This window comes from Manis javanica, chromosome 9 (genome assembly GCF_040802235.1).
Source record: "Manis javanica isolate MJ-LG chromosome 9, MJ_LKY, whole genome shotgun sequence".
NCBI classification, from domain to species: domain Eukaryota; kingdom Metazoa; phylum Chordata; class Mammalia; order Pholidota; family Manidae; genus Manis; species Manis javanica.
The window spans coordinates 117,692,191-117,714,047 of record NC_133164.1 but is presented as its reverse complement, the minus strand read 5'-3'; the positions used below and the strand labels follow the sequence as shown (position 1 = coordinate 117,714,047).

At 34.8% G+C, this 21,857-nt stretch overlaps 1 protein-coding gene across 4 annotated transcripts in view; it reads left to right on the top strand.

Annotated features, from left to right (window-relative positions):
- Positions 1 to 20,668, top strand: part of TMX3 (thioredoxin related transmembrane protein 3) — a 38,958-nt gene extending 18,290 nt beyond the window's left edge. For 3 of the 4 annotated variants that reach the window (XM_017653506.3, XM_017653507.3, XM_073213205.1), the window contains 10 exons: positions 1,567 to 1,666; positions 2,278 to 2,355; positions 4,186 to 4,252; positions 7,066 to 7,164; positions 8,815 to 8,872; positions 9,060 to 9,113; positions 10,003 to 10,059; positions 13,940 to 14,069; positions 15,412 to 15,480; positions 17,263 to 20,668. In XM_017653506.3, coding sequence (XP_017508995.3) covers positions 1,567 to 1,666; positions 2,278 to 2,355; positions 4,186 to 4,252; positions 7,066 to 7,164; positions 8,815 to 8,872; positions 9,060 to 9,113; positions 10,003 to 10,059; positions 13,940 to 14,069; positions 15,412 to 15,480; positions 17,263 to 17,523 — 973 coding nt within the window. In that variant the 3' untranslated portion in view covers positions 17,524 to 20,668. Of the gene's footprint in view, positions 1 to 1,566; positions 1,667 to 2,277; positions 2,356 to 4,185; positions 4,253 to 7,065; positions 7,165 to 8,814; positions 8,873 to 9,059; positions 9,114 to 10,002; positions 10,060 to 12,030; positions 12,099 to 13,939; positions 14,070 to 15,411; positions 15,481 to 17,262 lie in introns of those variants that run through there. The other variant, XR_001852149.3, reaches the window with a different exon arrangement.
- Positions 20,669 to 21,857: the final 1,189 nt, after the last annotated feature.

Sequence of the window (21,857 nt, the reverse complement as noted above, 5' to 3'; positions counted from 1 at the left end):
TAATTGAGGTATGTATTTTGTTTTCTTAGACATAATGACATTGCACATTTAATAGACTACAGTATAGTGTAAATGTAATTTTTTAAATATGTTTTAAAAATTCACTTATTTCCTCCACTTAGTTGAAGTGTAAACATAACTTTTATATGCACTGTGAAACCAAAATATTCATTTGACTCACCTTGTTGCAACATTTGCTTAATTGCAGTAGTCTGCAACCAAACCTGCAGTGTAACCATGGTATACCTGTCACCTGTATTGACTTCCAAAGTATAGGCACTCTTTTAGAAGTTTGACAGGACATAGTATAGAATAGCTTTACATAGCTTTAAGTCATTTGCAGTAGTGAGATGGATTTGATGAGTAGCATGATACCATCTGGCTTAAATTATTTGAGATAAGGCACAGCATTAAGGATGATCTTTACATATTAAAGTTTGCAAAGCTTAATATAATTTTCACTGTATTTTCTTATTGATTGCATATTTCATTTTTTGTTTGTTTTGTGAATAAATAAATTTTGAGATAACTTTATATGAGGGGATTGTAGTAGGATATCCCTTATTCCTCCATGATTTAGATTAGTCTGGGTTTTGGCAGTTTTTAATGAGTTTTAATTTAAGCTTAAGGGTTTCTTCTGATGTAACTAAGGGTGACTGTGTTGCAGATGAAATTTCAGGAGTCAGTTCTGGAGTTGCATCACTTACCAGTTAATTACCAAAGTATTAAAATAGAGGCTAGAGTGATGCAATGCATCTAAAAAATTGTGCATGTTGAAAATATGTTTGCCTTTGCAGAATATTTTTTGTTCTTTTTGAAAATTTGGTGCAGGAAAAATATGATAGACCACATTTAAAAGAAGCCTTTCTCTTTCATTAGCTTTTTAAATACTATTTTGTAAGTGATGTGTTTTATAATCATCTTTTATATAATTCATTTCTCAGTCCATTTGGCTTGGAAATATGCTGGTACAGTAAAACTCTTTCTAGAGTTTTGTTTTTTCTTTATGAGGTTCTTAGGTACTATTACGACTACAACTTTCCATTTTATTTTTTTCCTGAAAAGAACAACATGAAACAGATTTTAACCTCTATTGGGTATTTTAAAACTGTATAGCATTTAAATGGACAGAGTAAGACAAACATTCTTAACATAGTATTATAAATAACTGGGAAGGTATTTCACAGTATGTGTGAAATCGTCTTGTGAAAGAAAAAAATAATTCGCATGCGGATTGTTTTGTTTGTAGCTGAGCACTCTAAATGGATTATAGTTCTGTGTTTGCCTATCAAAATATTGGCTGAGGTGCTACTCTCTAAAGGGACGTAATTGAAACTTATTTTTAAAGCTATAGATTAAATTGTGGATACTATGTTTTTATATGGGTGTAAGAGTGGTCATGGGCTATAGTTTTATTAGATTTATGTGGATTGGGTGATACACTTAAAATGCAGTTAATATAACATTAAAATTTTATAACTTTAGACACAATAGGCTATCATATAAATAGGAGTAAACTGTGTACTATCTTTAATTCAAATGCAAGCTTGTTTTGTTTTCAAACAGAGCTCTCATTCGGCCACTTCCAAGTCAGCAAATGTTTGAACATGTGCAGAAGAGACATCGTGTATTTTTCGTTTATGTAGGTGGAGAGTCACCTTTAAAGGTATCAGATGACTTTATTTTTTAATCTACAAATGCAGATGTATTATAATTTAGTTTTTTATATCGCCAAAACCACCAAAACCTCAAAACTGCTTTACTGTTATTGGAAATACCTTAGTATTACTAACTATTTTATAATAATAATACTTTTTTATATAATGTTTACCTTCATGAAACAAATAAATAATTGCCTGTCTTAATATTTCTCCTATTATTGATGTAGTTATTTAAAGTTTGTATTGCTTTTTAGCATTTTGGCTCTTTGAGATGGCAGAATGCAGTTTGAGTATCACTTTAAAAGCAAAAATCATTGTTCTAAGATTATTTTATATGTGTGTATACATACACATCTCTTCCTCTAATCATCAAATTGAATTAATACGTATGAATTGAGCTTCTATTTAGTGAACTTTATTTGCAGGAGTATAGAAGCACTTAGTTTAATGGTCTTTTGCCTTAGAAACATGTATTTCATTTGCTTATATCCCACATTATATCTTCACATCAAGAGGATGTGAGATCGTGATGCTACTTAGCAGTGAGTATTCAATGAGGGATGAATTTTGATCTTAATGCTTAAAAGTCGCATTTTTTCTATTTATATCTTCACAGGAGAAATATATAGATGCAGCTTCAGAATTAATTGTATATACATATTTCTTTTCTGCCTCAGAAGAAGTGGTTCCTGAGGTAATATTTAAAACTGGATTTTAATGACTTAATTTCCATTGAGGTGTACTTAGTTTGGTCTAAAACATCATTTTGCGGTATTTTGTGTATATGCATTTCCTTTTGACTGGGAAGGGATGACAGGGTGGAAGGAGAGTCATACTTGCCATCAGATTCTCAGACAGTGGTCCCAAAGGTCATAAGCTCTATTCTGGAATGTCTTAAGATACCATAAGGTGATGTAAAGGCCTAGAACCAGAACTGTCAATGCATTTTTGTCCCCTAAGTCCAGTGGATCATGTTTTAGTATTTGAGATGAGAATTCTAATCCATCTTCACAGATGGACCCTCATATGTGAAGTTTTCCAGACAGTTTCACTTGGAGTGCAGGAGAGATTCGCTGCACTCTGGGGCCTGACACCATCTTGGACTTTATATAACCATGGGATGTCTTAGATCAAAATCCATAGAACCTTAATCATCTGGGTGGGCACAAACAGCATCTGCTACCAGGACATACTTTTTGGTTATTAGGTATTATTATTATTATTATTATTAGCCTTCTCAACTAGTTTCTTTAATTATTCTTTATTCCTGCAAATAGAAGTATTTGTCATCCTTTTGACTTCTGAGTGAGTGGTTGCAAAAGTCTGCTGGGGAAATAGTACTACTATGAGGATTTTTTTTACTTCCACAGAGAATTCTCAAAGAACAAAAGTCCATAATTTTATGTTCTCCCTATATTTTGAATTTTAATGTTTGGCAATGCAGAGCTTCCTTAGCTTTAAATTAGTATTTATGAAAATGCCAGTAAGTGTAACAAGGGGATGTACAGATGAATTGAGGCAATTTTTTGACTTTGGGATACTTAAAGATGGGTGGAGAAAATTGGCATGTAGACAAATAATTGTCATGTAGGATATGGATTTAAAGGTACACAAGGAAAGAGGAACATGTCAAAATAGATGGCTGCAAGGTTTCAGCTATTTAGTAATATTATAGTAAGTCTGTCTCAGGGATATCCCTGAGAGAGAGAAATGCTGAATGGTAAAAAGTACTTTCTAAGCACCTTTGTGAAATATGTATTACCTAAGACATGCCTCCTTACCTCACCCCCCCAGCCCCTTTTTAATCTTCTCAGGACAGCTGTCTTTATTTTTATTGTTATTTTTATTTTATTAGTTAATTACTGGCTTATTTGTTATTAAATATTTCAGTCTTACCATGCTCATGTGATAAGTCTATGTAGCGTACCCAAATTATATCTCTTTTGCTCTGATGTTGATTTCTCTATTGCTATTTTGAAATAATTACCACACAGGTATAAGCAAGTACCTTCTGAATGAATCCATTATCATCCATTGCCATGATAAATTCCATTTATAAAGCATTTCACATTTTAAACCTGCTCCCACATATGTTAATCCGATTCTCCTAACTCCCTGGTTAGGTGAGGACTCGGTGTTGTTACTTTACAGAGGATGCCGACTCCCAGGTAAAGCAATGGGGTCGCTGTCAGCCTGGGAGTGTTGGGGAAGGACTGCACCTACCTTCTGATGATTCTTAGTCCCTGCTCTTCTCAGAGTGCCTCTCATTTCTACTTCCTGAGATAGCATTAGGTCTATCAACTGTGAGACTGTTCGTGGTTTTCACCACAGCAGACGGAGCACTGTGCCAGGGGAGGTGTGAAGAGATGTCAGGCCTGTCCTCGTGTGAGCTTGGGACTGACCTCGCACTTGTTAACTGCTTGTAACGGTGTTATTGTTAATTTTTTTTCTAATATCTTTGAAATCATAGCCAACAGGTGAAATATTTTTAGTGGTAAGTTATTTACACTTCTCATTTTTGCAGTATGTGACACTGAAGGAAATGCCCGCTGTGCTTGTTTTCAAAGATGAAACTTACTTTGTTTATGATGGTAAGTTCCAGAATTTTAAATCATATAAACATTTAAAAATCAAAATGCTGTGTCTATTACAGGACTTAGGTATTGAAGGAAGATGTAGTAAATGCAGCCACCGATTACCTTAGTTGAATGAGTGACGGGTTTTCTTACCCTTCAACTTCAGCTTTTCACCTAGTCATCTTTCATTCTGGGTTTTGCCCACAATAAGTTTGGTTTTTTTTGTCAGGTCACTAGCCTTTTTAAGAAGTGAGCCCTATGCAATTTCTGTATATTACTTTAAAAAAATATTCGAAATTAATTTTAAAAACAATCTAACATTTCAGACACACATAAAGGTGAATAAGTAAAACATCGTCGTAGTGTGGATCTTACTCTAGGTCTTCTCGCCCGTCCTGGCAGAAGTAATCACTAACCTGCTATTCAACATTTCCTCATGATGTTAGGAAACCCTTGCTTAATTTTTAAAATGTTTTATTTGATCAAGCACATGTCATAGTTAAAAGAATGATAAAATAATAAAACCTTGCATACTTACCATCACCTGGGTTAGAGAATTACTAAGACTTTACCTTGCTATCTGCTTCAACAACTTTTTCTTTGTTGAAGTATTTTAAGTCCCAGTGTCATTTTGCCAGTGTTTCATTATGTATCTCTTAAAAAGTTTGAACTTTTTTTTTAGATAATCATATGCTATTATAACACTTAACAGAATTAACAGTAATTCCTTGGCATTATCAAATACCTACCCACACAGTTTCTAAACTGTGCTCTGAGGTACCTCGGGCAGTGCAGCAAATTCACTGGCACTAGGAGATATTTTAAATTTCAAGGGAAACTGGACATCTATTAGATACCACACAGCCCCATCAAAAGCAAATGTGAATGCAATGTTGCCTAACAGCAGTCTTGGTAGTATTCTAAATTACAGTTTAATACAAATTAAAAATTTATTTTCTCCTTCCCACTAGCTACATTTCAAATACTAAGTAGCCTTCTGTGGCTTTTGGTTACCATGTTGGAGAGTACAGATAGGAAACATTTTATTCATTGCAGAAACATTTTAGGGTATTGTTATTTTATAACAAAAGAAACTAGAATGACTTGAGAGCTGTAAAGTTTTAATTGTTCCAGTAATTCACAGGAATAGAAAAACATCTAATAAAAGGAATATTTTTATTGTTTTGTTTTATTAAAGGGAGTATTTTAATTGTCTTGACAGTCATGTTGCGAAGACTAAAGTCTTTTATCTTCATTGTCTTTAAATGTGAGAACTGAATTTTATTTCTTGCTATATATATAAGGACCACTTATTTGTTTTATTTTATACAGCAGGTACTGTATGTACTTAACTTGATTTTCATTTTATCCTCACCAAATTTGTGAGGGTACGGAGTAGGGCAGATAAGTTAATATCCTGAAATTACAAAGGAGATAACTAAGTATGTTATTAGTAAAAGGAATAGATGTATAATTAAGTCTCAAGTTCATTCATTTTCTGATTCACTCATTCATTAGATATTTATTGAATATCTGTATTAGATATCAGGCTTAAAAAGGGAGTTAAGAGGGACTTGCACTATGAAAATTGGAGGAAAAATAATGCATATCTGCACCGATTCCGTTGTATTGCTCTTTGCTCATTGCTTACTACACTCTTCATATGAGGAGCACTTGGTGCATATTGTCTTATTTAATCATTACAACAATCCTTTGAGATCAGTATTCTTACTATTTTATAAATAAAGAAGATCAAAGAGGTTTTTTTCCCCCAAGTGACAATAATCCGTTGTTCTAGTTCAGTTATGAGTTTCTTAACTCAGAAAGTCACTTTGCTTCTTTTTGGAGAAAGCCCGCTCGTGTCTGGTCACACTTGAATGTGTTCTGTGAGCACGGCTGAGGACTTGCCCCTCGGCATCTCTCCAGCTTTCGTGGGTGGCCTCCGCGCTCAGGATACATGAAGGATCTATAGCTATTGGAAAGGACAGCACATTTTTTAACATGCACTAGTTAGTATTTAGAACCTACCTGAAGACTTCAGATAAAACAAAGGATTTACTTTGAATGCTTATTCTAATATTTAGTGTTCTTAATGAGTTTCAAAGCATTGGGATAGGGGTTCAAGACAACAGTTTATTTTTCAATGAGTTTCAGATTTATCACTTTTGTGACCTATAATGGAGATTGTGGCCCAGATATCAACTTCTGGTTCTCTGTTTACTTTTTTAGTTTGTTATCCAAATCCATAATAAATACTGTCAGATTGGTGTTATGTCACTTACTTTATAGGTTTCATAACTTGAAAATGTTTTGTTTAGCAATGCAAATGACAGAAAATGACTAATAATACCATCATCCAAGGATAACTATCAACCCAAGACAACTATTTAGTAGGAATATATGCCTTTATTTTATCATTCTGTCAGTTTTTTTATACCTTATTTTATAAAATGTTAACAGTCATGCTATAATACTGTGTTGTGGTCTGCTTTGCCACTTAATTACTATTAAAAAATCTATAAGTGGTCTTTCTCAATAGGTACTTTCTCAATTATTTAAGTTATTCCCTGTTTAGGATAATTCATTTATTTCCTTTAATTATTTATATTTTGCTGTTTTTAATAATGCCATAGTGAAGAATTGCTTTGTGCATTAATGCTTTTGTACATCTGATTGTTTGCTTAGAATAGATTCTAAAAATGAAATTTGTGAATTCAAGATGATGATCCTGTGTCAAGGCATTTTATATATATTGCTAGATTGGAAGCTTGTAAGTATTTTAAAGTTATATTTACCCAGAACTTACTAAATTTGTATTGTTTTTTAAGAGTATGAAGATGGTGATCTGTCATCTTGGATCAACAGGGAGAGGTTTCAGAATTACCTTACTGTGGATGGCTTCCTCCTGTATGAACTCGGAGATACTGGTAATATGCGAATACACAACTCTCCATCACTCTACAGAATTTCTCCTTAACTAAATACTTAAATCTGATTCTGTAGGAAATGAATTTCATAATTTCATTCCGTCTTTAGACCCTAAATGCCAGTCCTGCTTTATGAGAATATAGATTAATGTTACCAAAGAACATACTTTGTATGTGAATCAAAGATTAACCAAAGAGGGTTTACTAATAGAACTGATACTAAAAGGGAAAACAGAGCCGGGATAGTAACAGCCCCACTGACTGCAGTTTCTTAAAAAGGCTATGCACCTTGCACCAAAGCACCTTTACATAGTTTGTTTTTTTGGCATGGAAACATGTAGTTAATCTCTGTTCATTTGTCAAAGTCAGATCAAATGTTTCCTTAGGAAAATCTTTTGCTGACCCCCCTCCAACCATGTTAGTTTACCATCACACTCTTTTATAACATCATGTTCCTTTCCTTCGAAACTCTTCTAATTGTTAACCACACATCTATTTGTGTGATATAAATTATATTTATGTGTTGTGTATTATTTTTCCTACTCTACTGTGCTTTCCACGAGTGAAAAGCTAGCTGTGGTTTTGGGAACTAGCCCTGTGCCAGCTGCATGCTTGGTACTCGGTGATGGTGAAATCAATTCATGAGAAACTGTCCCCTGTGGGAAGATGCCCTCCCTGCATGGTGTGGGCATTTTGAAAGAAACTCCTGAAGCACTTGAAAATGAAAGAAGCACAATAAAACCCAGACACTGAACAGTAAATGAAATATTTCAGGAGGGGAAGTAAACACTGTGAACTATTTTCAGCTGAGAGTTAGAAGAGGCAAGATTGTGTGGAATCTAAAGATGTGTCGGAGCAGCATGGAATTAGAGAGTAAGAGGGGGGATGGTACTGAAATACTGTAGATTTAATCCTGCATTTGTATTTTATACCTACTCTGAGTCAGAAACTGTCTCAGTATTTTTGTGCATGTAATCTCATTCAACTACCCCAATAACTCTAAATGGATGTTAGTTTCTAAAATAAGTTGAAGTTTATTAAGTTTAAGTGACTCAGTGAATAAACGGTGGCGTTGCCCCACTGCTCTCCCAGGTGGAAGCTAATAGTTGCTACTGGTCCGCATGTCTGGTTCCCTGACCTCACTGCCAGCGCTCTGGTGACTCTGTCACCCTGCCTTCCTAGCAGATACCAGAGATGAATGTGACTACTGCTCTGTTTAGGATTATGTAAATTTTAGTGTATTACTGGCAAGTAATGATCCATGGTACCAAAGGGAACAGCAATGTAAAAATCATTCTCTTATTATCTGCCTTTCTTTTAGAGCTACAGTAATTAATAGTAAATTTACCAACTCATTCCTTATAGTTTTAACTTTCAACGACTACTTATTTTAGTTTGTGGGCTGTGTGAAAAAAAATACAATTTGAATACATAAATTGTTAAATAGTATTTAAATCTTAGAGATAGATGGGAGGTGGGAGGGAGCACTTGGAGTCAACTAATTCACTGGTTACTCAGTATAATTTGTAGGATAACTGGAATTAAATTCTGAAGACAATATTTACTAGTTCTCAATTCACAACTAATAAATAATTGAAAAGTTTGTGTAATGAAGGTTACTGAATTCAAATATGTCATTCTTAATTTCAGGAAAGCTTGTGGCTATTGCCATTATTGATGAGAAAAATACATCAATTGAACATACCAGGTATAGTGCCTTGAAATAGTTTTAAGCTTAAATATCACCTATTTCAGACTTTACATGGCTTCAGGTAAACTTAATACAGTATCTTTCTTTTCCTGCAGTATTAGAAAAAGCAGCAGATATTATAATTGAATAATTATATATTTTTCAAGTGAAGCAATGAAATATTTATGTGTTCGTTCTTCTACAGATTAAAGTCAATTATTCAGGAAATTGCTAGAGATTACAGAGACCAGTTCCACAGGTAGGTGGCTTCATTCTGGAAGATTCCTTTATCTTTATGTTTTGTAATATAGTAAAACAAAAGTAGTAGTATTTTATATACTCTAAGGTAAATCAAGTTGTTGGAGTGAATTTATAAAATGTTGCTTATCAGTGTGAATTGCCTGAACTGAATTTTGATATATGTCCTACAAGCAAAAGAAAAAAAAAATACTGCATCATACTGGCTGCTTGATAGGATTTAGGGTAAGTTTGTGGTAAGAAAATAATACCCACCTATACTCACACATTTGAGATAATGATTAATCACAAGTCAGATATAGACAGATGATGGTTGTAATAGGAACTCAACAATAGAATATAAAAAATGAGTGATGCTTTTTGCTGTGTACTAAATCATTCCACGTGCTGCTGTCATAAGAGGCAGTCAGTACTAATTTGTTACATTATTTAGTATCCCTTTTTATTCTGGGTTTTCTAATGATCTATCAGTGATAATGTATTTATATATCTGCTGTTAATAGTATGAGCATCTTCTGATTACTCCTTTTTAAAACTAAGTGGGTAATTTTTCTTAAACATATTAGTTAGAAAAGCTTATATTGCCCTGCCTTTTAAATATATACATATATATATATATATATATATACACACACACCAAGTAGAAATGTCTTAGAATTTATGTAATTCTACCTGTGTGTACTTGTATCTCAAAAGCCAGTAAAATTCACTTTTTTTTTTACATTTTTGCATGGCCTTTTTTAAGTTTATTCTGTGTAGCTTATATGTTAAATATTTACAGTATTTACATGTTTACCAAGTCCCAAAGTTCAGTTCTTTGTATTTACTTTATATATATATAATATTGCTCTCTCTCTTTTTTCATTTTTTATTTTTTGGTTGTTTGTTAGGGATTTTCAGTTTGGCCATATGGATGGAAATGACTATATAAATACCTTGCTGATGGAGTAAGTAAAGTGCTAAATGACTAAATGATTTTGCTATCAATTCTATCAATTTTAAATTTCTGCTTATAAATAGAAGGACTAATAGCTAAAAGAAACAGCAAACCTTAGGTATATGCTAGTACAGATATTCTCCCACTAAATATTTTATTTTAGTTCTTAAATTTATATTTGAAATCTGTTTAATATTGCTCTATATTATGAAAATTTATCTCCCAATTCAGTGTTAATAATTTATCATATTTTGAAATGAAGACATCATTCAAAAACTTATAAAGTTTTAGTTTGTGTTTAATGCACACCTTACCTTAAGTTCAGTTTGAATGAATAAATGGAACTTAAGTAGAAAATGTTTAGCATTTAAGAATTAATTGCTATTCTAGAATTTATTTTAACAGACTGAAATAACTAGGGAAATACGCATATTTAAAATAATTTCATACATTATCTGTCTGATGTAAAGATCTGATTTGTCACTTCAGAAAGTTGATATTAGAAAACACTTCCCATACCTATGCTGAATTAATCAAATAAGAACCTACCCTCTTGGTTGGACAGTATGTCATATGCTGTTTTGCTACTGTTGGTACAAAAAACATAAATTAGAGTTCCTGTCTTCAAAAACCTATAGTCCACTGGGTCATACAACAGGATAGTTAGAGAACTGTCTCAAAATGTCTGTGTAATAGCTCTGGAAACACCCCAGTGCACACTAAGGTAGACGACTCAGAAAACGCTTGCCAGAGGAGGCAGTAATTAAGTTCTAAAGGTTAAGTTAGTTGAATGAGGAATGCAGAGAGGTCATTTCAGGCAAAGCATAATAGTAAATACAAGAGGTGGTAGGAAAGTGGGGCTTGAGAGAGTGGTGGAACTTCAAAATAGCCCCTGGAGCAAAGGTGGAGAAAGCTCTGTAGAGATGGAACTTGTCCAGAGGCATTGAGGGCCAGCTGAAGGTCGCAACACTGTGCAGTGTTTGGGTCTTCTCCAGCTTGGTGTGGTGGCACAGACTTAGCAGATGCCTTCATTCATTGTTGTAGCGTATTAGGTTCAATAGTATCTTCCATTTTCCAAGTAGGAACACTGGGGAAATAAAAACTGAACTTAGAAACCCAAAACAAGGTTCATAATTTTTAGTTAAAAGCCTGAAATTATAAAGTAGAATTACCTTTATTCATTTTTATTCAATTTATTATCCCTGTTATTCCAATAATAATTTGAGTTTACCAATGATATAAATTAGCAGATATAATACATAATAAATAAACCAAAACAAACAGAAATAAAGAATCTATACAATTACTAAGGGTACTTGAAAAATTGGGCCCTGAATTTTTAATAATCAAAGTAGAAAACATTACTTGTACATTTCCCATTGCCTATAAAATAACTATTGTTTATAAGTAGGAATACAGTTGACCTTGCAGAAACTTATATAGCTATGCTATATAATCTCATAAACAGGGGCACTCTATAACAGAAATGTATTTTTAATAAGATTTTTTACAGTGTGTATATAATAGGGACTGTGATACAGCCATTTCTTATAATGCCCTTTTGAGGCAAGCCAATATAGTGTTTCAGTAAAACACTGTTTGCAAGAGGCCAAAGCAGTTCGGGTCCAATATACAACTCCTTGATCCTGGATAGTATTCAGAGTATCAAGAGTTTGATGGACATTCCTTTCATGGGTATTATTTCTAATGTGAGTTGTGAGATAGTGGAAAAATTGAGCTACAGTTATAGTCAAAGAACAATAACCTCTACTACCAATTCCTGTTTTTGTTTTTTTTGTTTATTCATATTTTGCTTTTGTTTGAGAGCAAAGTGTATTATGATGGTTCTATAATAATAGTGGAAAGTCCTATGAGCATTTACACTGTGGCTAACACTGGAGTAGGTGGTCAGTGTGTATTTTTGGACTTTTATGGTAACTCAGTGAGGTGTAAGTGCTGTTATTATTTCCATTTTATGTAGATGAGGAAATTGAAATTTCGTAGAAGAAACTCAATGAAGTTAATAATATGCCAAAGGATGCCCAAAAAGTAAGTTAAAGAGATCCAGCCCTCAAATCCAGATCTCTCTTACTCCAAAAGCTCTTACCAGTGTAACATTAGTATCATCAGATAAATTAGTCAAATTTAATAGGTATTGAGGCATAAAATGTTTTTACTTAGGGCAAATTAATAATAAACAATTACACTGCAGCATTGTTTTTTATTTTTTCTCAAAGTAAATAGGTTACAATTAGACCTTTGGTCTATTAAATTATTTTTGTATTGGGTTTTTGTGAGTATAATTAAGAGGGAACATGAGATGTTATTTTCCATCAATATTCTAACTGAATTATTTCAAAACAGTTTCTAGTTGAGTTGAGTACTTAACTTTTTCATAAGGAGTATTTTTATGGGGAGGTCAGATTCTAATCCATTCCACGGATTTTTTTTTTTTTTTTGCTACTCATGCAGTATTTTAACTAATAAACTGCTATATATCAAAAAAGTTGCCTTTTAGATTTTTATAAACAAGAACAAAGCTAAAAATTTTTATAAACTACACAGTCATTTAACTATTGCCTAATAAACCACCCTTATATCCAATAAATAATTGGATAAAAAACTACCTTTATACTCAATGGCTAAGAATAGTTATCATTTATTCTTGTCTGGGCTTGGCTGACCTTGGCTGGGCACAGCTAAATGTGGCTGTAAATTGTCATCTAGGTTCAGGTCCACTGCACATGTATTCCATGTTCTTGACCCTGTCAGGATATTTTACTGGGGGATATTTTCTCATGGTCGTTCCAGAAACACAAGAGGGCAAACCCAGCCATGCAACACATTTCAAGGCTCTGCTTTAGTCCCTTCTGTTACCTTTCCCTTGACCAAGTCACATGGCTAAGCCAACACCCAGAGGCAGATGAGCGTGTTTTGCCTCACTGGGAAGAGGTCGTGGCATGGGAAGGGATAGAAAATGATGAGCAATACAGCAATCTTCTGGACTCGGTCACTTATGTGGTGGTGATATAGTGGCGTGAATTGTTTCCACTGTAGAGTTTTTATGCTTTTGCATAATACTTTCATACAGACAAATAACCATAAACTAATGTGGAGGTGACATACGGAATTAAGCCCCTTCCTTTGTGATTACACAAAAACCTATCCTTGAAAGAAAAGAAATTTGAGTATTTCAATTCAATGACACATCTTGGTAAGATTATAATTTTCTGTCTGTGAACTGAACTGATGTCCAGTGTGTCACTGGAGCACTTGCGGAGGATGGGGCGGCCTATACAGGGAGCTAACGGAGCTCAGAGGGTTTGTAATAGTGTCTATTAAACATCCAGTACGTACAGGGTACTGTGCTGAATATTTAACTTGAAGTACCTGCCACTCACCCTTTATTCACTTGGAAATGAAAAACCTGAGCCTTAATAAGCTAAATTATGGGAAAGCCCCACGTATGAACGCAGACTGTGTGGCTCCAGAGCGCATGCCTCTCCCGTGCTAGTTCCTGAGTGCCACTGAACTGCAGTGCGTTGTATAAGATTAACAGTGATGGAATTTAAAACAGATTTGTGGCAAGGAATAATACTGCCCAGAAATTGAGATGTCATACATAGTAATTTTTATCCTTAAGTTTGTGAATACTCAGCTGTTTCATAAGGTATATTAGAATGTTTTTCATGCAATCTTGACTCAGCTATTTTTTAAACTGATGCAGATTTTGAAATTTTCTTCATGTAGGCACAGGGAGGCAAAGCTGTTAACATAGCTCTCTCCGTTTGTAATTATAGTTGCTTAGACATAATACAAAATAAATAGCAGAATATCTTGTTATCTTGCGTTTAAAGGGTATTTTTATTTCTTTGTTTTTCTATTTTTAGTGAATTGAAAGTCCCAACTGTGGTTGTATTGAATACTTCAAACCAACAATACTTTTTACTAGATAGACAGATTAAGAATGCTGAAGACATGGTCCAGTTCATTAATAACATTTTGGACGGCACAGTAGAAGTAAGTTGTTCACTTCCATTTCAAAGGGATGACGGGAGGAGGGAGAGGAGAAATGAATTATTCCCTTATGATTCTAAATGGAAGAGTTGTCCCCTGTCGGAGGGGACAGGCCTCCAGACACCTTGCTTCTTAGTTACAGATGGAGTCATTCTCTGAGACAGAAGGTTCTGTCTGGTAGAGGCTGCTGGTGGGTGGGAACGTCCCTTTAAGGGTTCCTCTCAGGGTATTTTTGGCTGTCACTGTTTGGGAGGTACTGTTGGCATTTACCAGCAGGGGGCTGTGGATACTAAGAGGTCTGCAGTGTACAGAACTCTCTTGATAGTAAGCTTCCTGGTTTTGTGTGCCTTCCTGGGTTCAAGAGTACAATTAGAGTAAGTTACTCAGATTGCTTTTCTAAGGAAACCTGTGAATAAGACCACAGTTTAAGAGATAAGGAAGTGTGTTGAGAATCAGAGCCCCAGTAGTAAGTTCCAAATATAATCCTATAAAATATTTCTCAGAAATAATGAATTGGTATTCTCAACTTTCTTGGATTTTTCTATAAATCACACTGCAATGTTTTTCAAATTGGGGGGTGCAGCCCGAGTTAGCAGGTCATGAAATCACTTCAGCAGGTTTGACTAGCATGCATCTTCATTCAGTAGACTAGAACAAAACAGAAAATAGGAGACTTCTGTGCTTTCATGAAGTCTAATTATTTTGTGAGAGTTTTATTTCAGCTTTATACAGACCTTATCTGAAAGTTGATTCAGAGTAGCAAGTATTTCTTTGAAAAAACTCTAAAATCACATTAAGGAATTTTATACTTATGAAAATAGCACATTGAAATGAAATTCACCTGTATGAATGAGAACCCCTTTATTTTCATGTTCCTGAAACCCAGCTCAAACTGTTGAGCAACAAAGAACTCTTTCTGCTTCATACAGCTTGGAAGGTCAGGGAATGAGCCAGACATAGGGTGGCTAAAGGCAGTGATTTGATTGATTTTTATGGGGAATTTTCCTCTCCCTGCCTTCCAGCACATTTGTTCTTTCTGAGCTCCACCCTCAGGGAGTCTTCCCCACTAGACGCAGGCATGGGCAACCCTGGCCTTGGGGTGGGTGAGCCTAGGTCAGGACTCTGGGGTGTGAATAGGGAGGACAGACTCTTGGGAGGACAACGCTGTGTGCGCATGCAGGGAAGCAGGAGGGAGGTGGAACAGAAGTGGTGACAGTTTACTGTATGGCTTTTTCAGGTGCTTTACATAACGTTTTGTAATCAAACCTTGACCTGCAATTGTAAGATCATAAAACAAAAAAAATGAAGTACTAATAACAATTTGTTTTTTCCTGTTAAATTTAAGGCTCAAGGAGGTGATAGTATTTTGCAAAGGCTGAAAAGAATAGTATTTGATGCCAAATCTACTATTGTGGTAAGTTTTGATTGGTTAGTGTTATTGATAACTGACAATATTGATATATGGGTTCTTTATGTCTAAGGTAAAATTTTGAATTTCAAAGGATTAGGTAAAAAGACATCTTTTTAGTTTGCAAGGTAAGAACTACTTCATATTTATTTCAAGACAATACATTCATTAGGTGGAATTTGAATTTCTCTAATTATTCATTTCTGTGTGACTGGTAAGTTAAGGGAATTACTTGCTAGCATGACTTAGAAGTGCTTTTCAGAGTCCGTCCTCCTGTTCTGTTCAGTCGTGCAGTCTGAACCCTGCTTCAGCTCCCAGTCAGCTCGACAGCAGAGGCCTTCCTAAATTTGAGCCCCAAAGTTAGATCTAGTTGTCTATCTTGAATTACTCCGTGGATACTACCATCCATTATGGCCAAAAACAATAATCAGAATAGAACTAGCCTCCTTCTGTTGGTGAGAAATTAAATTCTAGTTTCTTCAACTCACTACGTGCATCCTTCAGTTCGTTAGTGACCTTTCTCTGTTTTCACTGGACCCATGCGACATGCGTCTGGCTGATGCCCTAGCTTCTGCTCGGTGTCCTCACTTCCTCCTGCCCTGTCCCCGGCCGTCACATACACCAGTACACAGTTAGTATTATTAAAATAACCAGTTTTGATCCCTCTCCTTCCCTTTTCCAGTGGCCCATATTGGAATACTCTGCCTACCTCGATGCTCTCGTTGGGTTTGAATGCTGCATGAGCCTCCCGGGTCCTCATGCTGTGCCTTGGCCTGCCTCATTCCTACTCGTTCTTAAATGACCCAAAGTCACCTTGCTCTCCTCTGAATTTGTCTGTAGTTTTAAAGAGTTATAGTCACAATCCACAGAGTATATTATAGCTGAAACCTTTTTAGTAAAATTGCTTTTACTTTTCTGGGAGCTGAGGAGACAGTATATAAACTGGGGAAATTACTAAGTTACTGTGGCTTTACTACTAGTCAGTTCAGTAAAAGATTATTTAAAATGTCATGTGAAGAGAATGTTTACACCTTTTTTTCTATTATTATGGTATCATTAATATACAATAACATGAACATTGTGGTCACTAGATTCCCCCCATTATCAAGTCCCCACCACATACCCCATTACAGTCACTGTCCATCAGCATAGTAAGATGCTATAGAGCCACTACTTGTCTTCTCTGTGCTACACTGGCTTCCCCGTGCCCCCCGCTACATTATGTGTGCTAGTCATATTGCCCCTTAATCTCCTTATCCCCGCCTTTTCCCCCCTACCATCCCCAGCCCCTTTCCCTTTGGTAACTGTTAGTCCATTATTGGATTCCTTGAGTCTGCTGCTGTTCTGTTCCTTCAGTCTTTGCTTTGTTGTTATACTCCACAGATGAGTGAAATCATTTGGTACTTGTTTTATACCTTCTTTATAGTAAATAAGTAGCCTTCTCAGTGGGCAGATTCCTATAGCCCAGGATAGAAGTCTGAAGCTGTTGAGCACTTAGTAGCCTTCTCAGAGAGACTTGTGTGGTTAATGGAGGGAAAAGTTAATGTCTTTAGAAAAGGTTGGTGACCTTTGCTGCTGCTAGTAGCTAATTAGACACACACACACGATTTTATCTTACAGTATCTTTAACACAGTAGTTACTGCAGAAATACTGACATTGATTCACTGGAACTGAAAGCAAGTCGGATGGCAGGAAGAGTTAAAAATCTGTCGTAGTTTTAAACCCTTTCATGCATCTTATATCAGGATACATCTGAGAGGAGCTCAACTGTAATTATTCTTCCACAGTCTATATTCAAGAGCTCGCCACTCATGGGCTGCTTTCTCTTTGGCCTGCCACTGGGTGTCATCAGTATCATGTGCTACGGCATCTACACAGCTGACACAGATGGAGGGTATATAGAGGAACGGTACGAAGTGTCCAAAAGTGAAACCGAAAGCCAAGAACCACCGGAAGAGAGCAGAGAGCAGCAGGAGCCGAGGAGCGGGGACTCGCCAGTGCCTACCGTGCAGGAACCCAAAGATGTATTAGAAAAGAAGAAAGATTGAGACTTCACTAGTGTAAAATGTTGGATAGGATTTCAAACTATTATTAAAGAGTCTATTTATTGAATTTAGGCATTTAATCATGATCTTTAGAGAAGAGAACATGGTATTTGTATCAACTGCATGGATTAAAATAGTTCTGCCATGAATGGGGAGATGTTGGGAGCAAAGAGATGAAATATTTCTTCAAAACAAAATCAAAACATTCCACCGACGTTTACCTTATAGATTTGTTATAAAAGATCACTTCTATTTGCATGTCTCTCTGTCTGAATATTTTGACAAAATGGACAGAATATTTAAATAGGTAAGTCAGACAGAAGATACATGTTTGTTACAGAACAGTGATACCTCCACGTCCTACCATCCATTCTACTCATGTATTTTGGATAAGATTACATGGACAAAATTAAGTCTTTAAAATTTAGGCACTTGAAGGAGAACTAACTTTTTCATGGATCAAGTTAAGATAATGACATTAAAAGTAAATTGGTTTTAATATATCATAGCAATTTTATTTTGTTATTTTTAAAGGAGAGAAAATGTTACTTTTTAACTTTTTACTCAGTTGCATTGTAAGATTTTCATATGAGCCTAGATAATGGGGAAAAAATGGTTTTGTGTTTAATCTTTTCAATGTGAACAGGATTTTCTTAGAGCAGTGATTTCAAGCCATACCCTGGGACACCCTATCAGGGGTGTGCGAGGTCACGGCAGGAAGGGCCAGGTCTGTGTTACTTCTACCCTGCTTTAGCCAGAATAGCCTACTTTTTTTCATCCCTATTTTATATATTGGGATTTCTTCGAAAAATTTGCTTTGATGAAAAGCACCTGTAGCTTTTTAAAAACTAATATATATTTTTATGTTTATGATATGGTAACTTTACAGTAATTTAAGATCTTATAAAATTGTTGACATACATACATATAAACTATATTGACATAACACCTATTATGTAATCTCTTGGGCATGTGTGTGTTCAAAAATCAGTAATGGTGATGTAATCAGCCTGTCAGTAAAATTCATGAGTAGTGATTAAAGAGATCTGCTAGTTACCTTTCCCCATCCTCTTAATTCTGTCACCCATTTAGCCAATGACCTCATCCCAAGGATTAGATAAACTGGCATTTTTTTTGAAGTAACATTATGTTTATTGTAGATTATTTTGAGGCTTTTATTTTAGCTAAATTTAGGATTTTTATTGGGGGACTATTATTTGGGTAATTATTCATTGAATGATTGAACTATCTAATATAAAGGATTTTATCAAACATGTAAAAGTGTTTAATCACTTTAAAAACATGTCATTCATGGTCCTGATACTGAAGTTGTTTAGGGCTTTGGTCCCCAAGGGCAGCCTTTGTTTATTTCTGATGCCATGCTGATCACAACTAAGGAAACTTTTCTATCTTAAGTATAAGGAGTTACTGGTAATTGTTTTATTGTATCCATGTGCTCTTTTAGTATATAATAATTAAGTACTTACCCTCAATGTTTGGCACTCATTTTTTATAATAAAGCACATATGCAGTCACAGAATTTCAGGAAGTACTAGAATGAAATATTTTTAAATGGAAATCGAAGATAAATATTATCAATTTAACAGGTAGATTCCTCTCCAGAGAGTAGTGAGGATTCTTGTGGAAGGTGAATATTAATGTTCCCAGTGGTCAGGCTTGTTTTGCAGCCATGAAAAGCATAGATCAATACAGACGCCTCACTTGAGTCTCAGTTTTATAAAGAAGTTAAAGCTTAGCTGCCACCAGTGACAGTAGGAAATTGTAGTAAGTATTGTGTTTTTTTTTTTTTCATGTTTATCACTTCCTGGATGTCCATCATCTGCATGTCTTGTTTTTTGTCAAGCATCACTTATAAAGGAAAGCTTTCAGTAGGAGGGAAAAAATAGCATAAAGCTCAGTATATATTACCAAACAAAAGTCTGATGACCTTTGTATTCTTGAGATTTTGCTGTCTGTAGATTAATGCCTCAGTTCTCTGTTAGCTTTTTAACACCTCTATACTGTTACTCTATATTGCATTTGTGTTTTCAAAGAGTATCTTAGGAATATGAAATGTGTAGATGGTTTGCAAGTAAATAAGTTTCTTCCTTTTTGTATTAAAAATTTTTTATTTGTCTCTAGAATATTGTCAGACTTCTTACAAAACAAGTTTAAAATTTAGATTCACTAGTATGCTATTCCCTTTAATGTAATACCGTATTGCCAGGAATACTGTTGTCATTTCAGGAAAAATTACTTCAAAATAAAGGTAGATTTCTTAATCTAGTAGAAGAGCACAGATATCCTAATTCAGTGGTGAATCTTACTATGATTATCTATTGATGGTGGGGGAATATCCTTCAATAAGCTGGAATTTTGCCTTCTTTCAGTTGTAATAAAGTTCTGTCTCAGACTTCTAAAATTCAAAGCCCTAGATGCTTGCACTGTCTGGTGCTCAGACAGTATGTAAAGATATTTCAAAGAGAGAAAATGCATGTTTTTGATAAGTTGTGCACCCCATTATAGCTTGCAGTCTTTGTTTCATTGTATATATTACTGTTTCTCTAGCTAGTATTATCTGAAACTGGTTTGAAGTCTGTTAGACTTGGAATTTTCATTTTCTTCCTCACATGTAGTGCTTCCTGGTATGCGATTTAGAATTAACATTAAGAGCCAAATGTTTAGAGGTTGAAGGGAGGGTCCACATGGGTGGTTAAACAATTAGTTATATAGTTTTTGTTCAGTGGATTTTTGTTGTTAATGTTTCTTGTGTTTGTTTCAGGGGCTCTTTTGGTTTTGGCGAAAGTATTTTAAGTATTTTCATCATTGCTTCATATGATATGGAGGTGGGACAGGGAAAAATCACTCAGCTATTCTTATTATGCAGAAATTATTCAAATAAACCAGTGTGGGATATTAAGACTATCAATTAACTGGTGTGATTAGGTTTGCCATTTTATTTTTATAAATATATATTTTTTCTGAATGTGACTGAGTCCAAGAGTGAGCAAAAAATAATTTTCTACTTTGGACTAATCTATAAAGGTTTTTGAAAGTCTGTATCACTAACTTGTTGAATTCATGATATCCTGCCTTTAGCACTGATTGTAAACCTTTGTTTTTCTAAAATAAATTAATTGAAAACATATGTAATCATTTATTATTTTTGCTGTTCATCTTTGGGTGTTTGTGACATGAATAGTTCTCTGTGCATGCAAAGAAGACCACTTAAGCTGATCTCCCACAAAATGTTTTCAACTTTCATTAAATTGAATTACTCATAATTATAAAAACTGAATTTTAAACAGATTTGAGAGAGATCGGATTATAATGTAGATCGGATTATAATCTCCCTTATAGATGGAGAATCTAAGAGTCACTGGTTTGATATATTTTGTAAAACCTGATCATTTTAAAATATGAATTAATTGGATTTGAGTCCTTGATCAACTGTTAAATCATCATGTTGACACAGCACAACCACCCCTCACGTTCACTGCCAGTAAAACAGGAATCTAGAGTCTGAAGGGGGTTTTTTTAAATTGCATCAAATGGTGGGTATATTATGACTAAATAAAACTTTATGCAAACATTGATTTTTATTGTTTTTCATATCTTATACCACAGTCATATCTGTTAATGAGTATTGTCTGGTACAGAAATAACATCCAAAAAATTGATCCCACACAACTATGAAACATGCAGACTAGCTGGTTCAAATAGGCCACCTCTGGTCAAAGTGGCAAGCATGTTAGCTATGTACAGATTCCATGGGAGTCCAACAGAGGCCCTGGGTCCCTGCAGAGTGGCTGCAAAATGTGCAGTTGGGAGGCTGGTCACACTGCCTGGATTCATTGTTTCACGATTCACCTGTGTCAGGTTAGTAAATCACTTAACCTCTGCTCCTGTGCTGTCTGATTCCAGGATGATGGCACCCATCTCACTGGATTATTAAGATTAAATGCGTTACACATGGGGCATATTTAGAACATAACTGACACACACAACAATAGACCCCAAATTAAAACATTTGTTTATCCAATTTATTTTTCTTCCCACTTCATTTAGAATTTATATCATTTTTTACCACAGAGGCAAGCCAAGGAATTAGGAATGTGAAACCCTATGTTTAAATATGCCTAGTTACTTTTTGCAATTTAAGTTCTAAAATTTTGGATAGAAATGAAAAGGAGTTATTTCTTTAACACTGAAATTAAACTTAATTACAAATATTTAGGGTCACAGACTTCCCAGAAAATCCTTTAGGTTTTGTGCTTTCAGTAAAAACAAAGAAGCATAAGAGAATGTATCCAGCAGATTATTGGTTTGTGTGAATA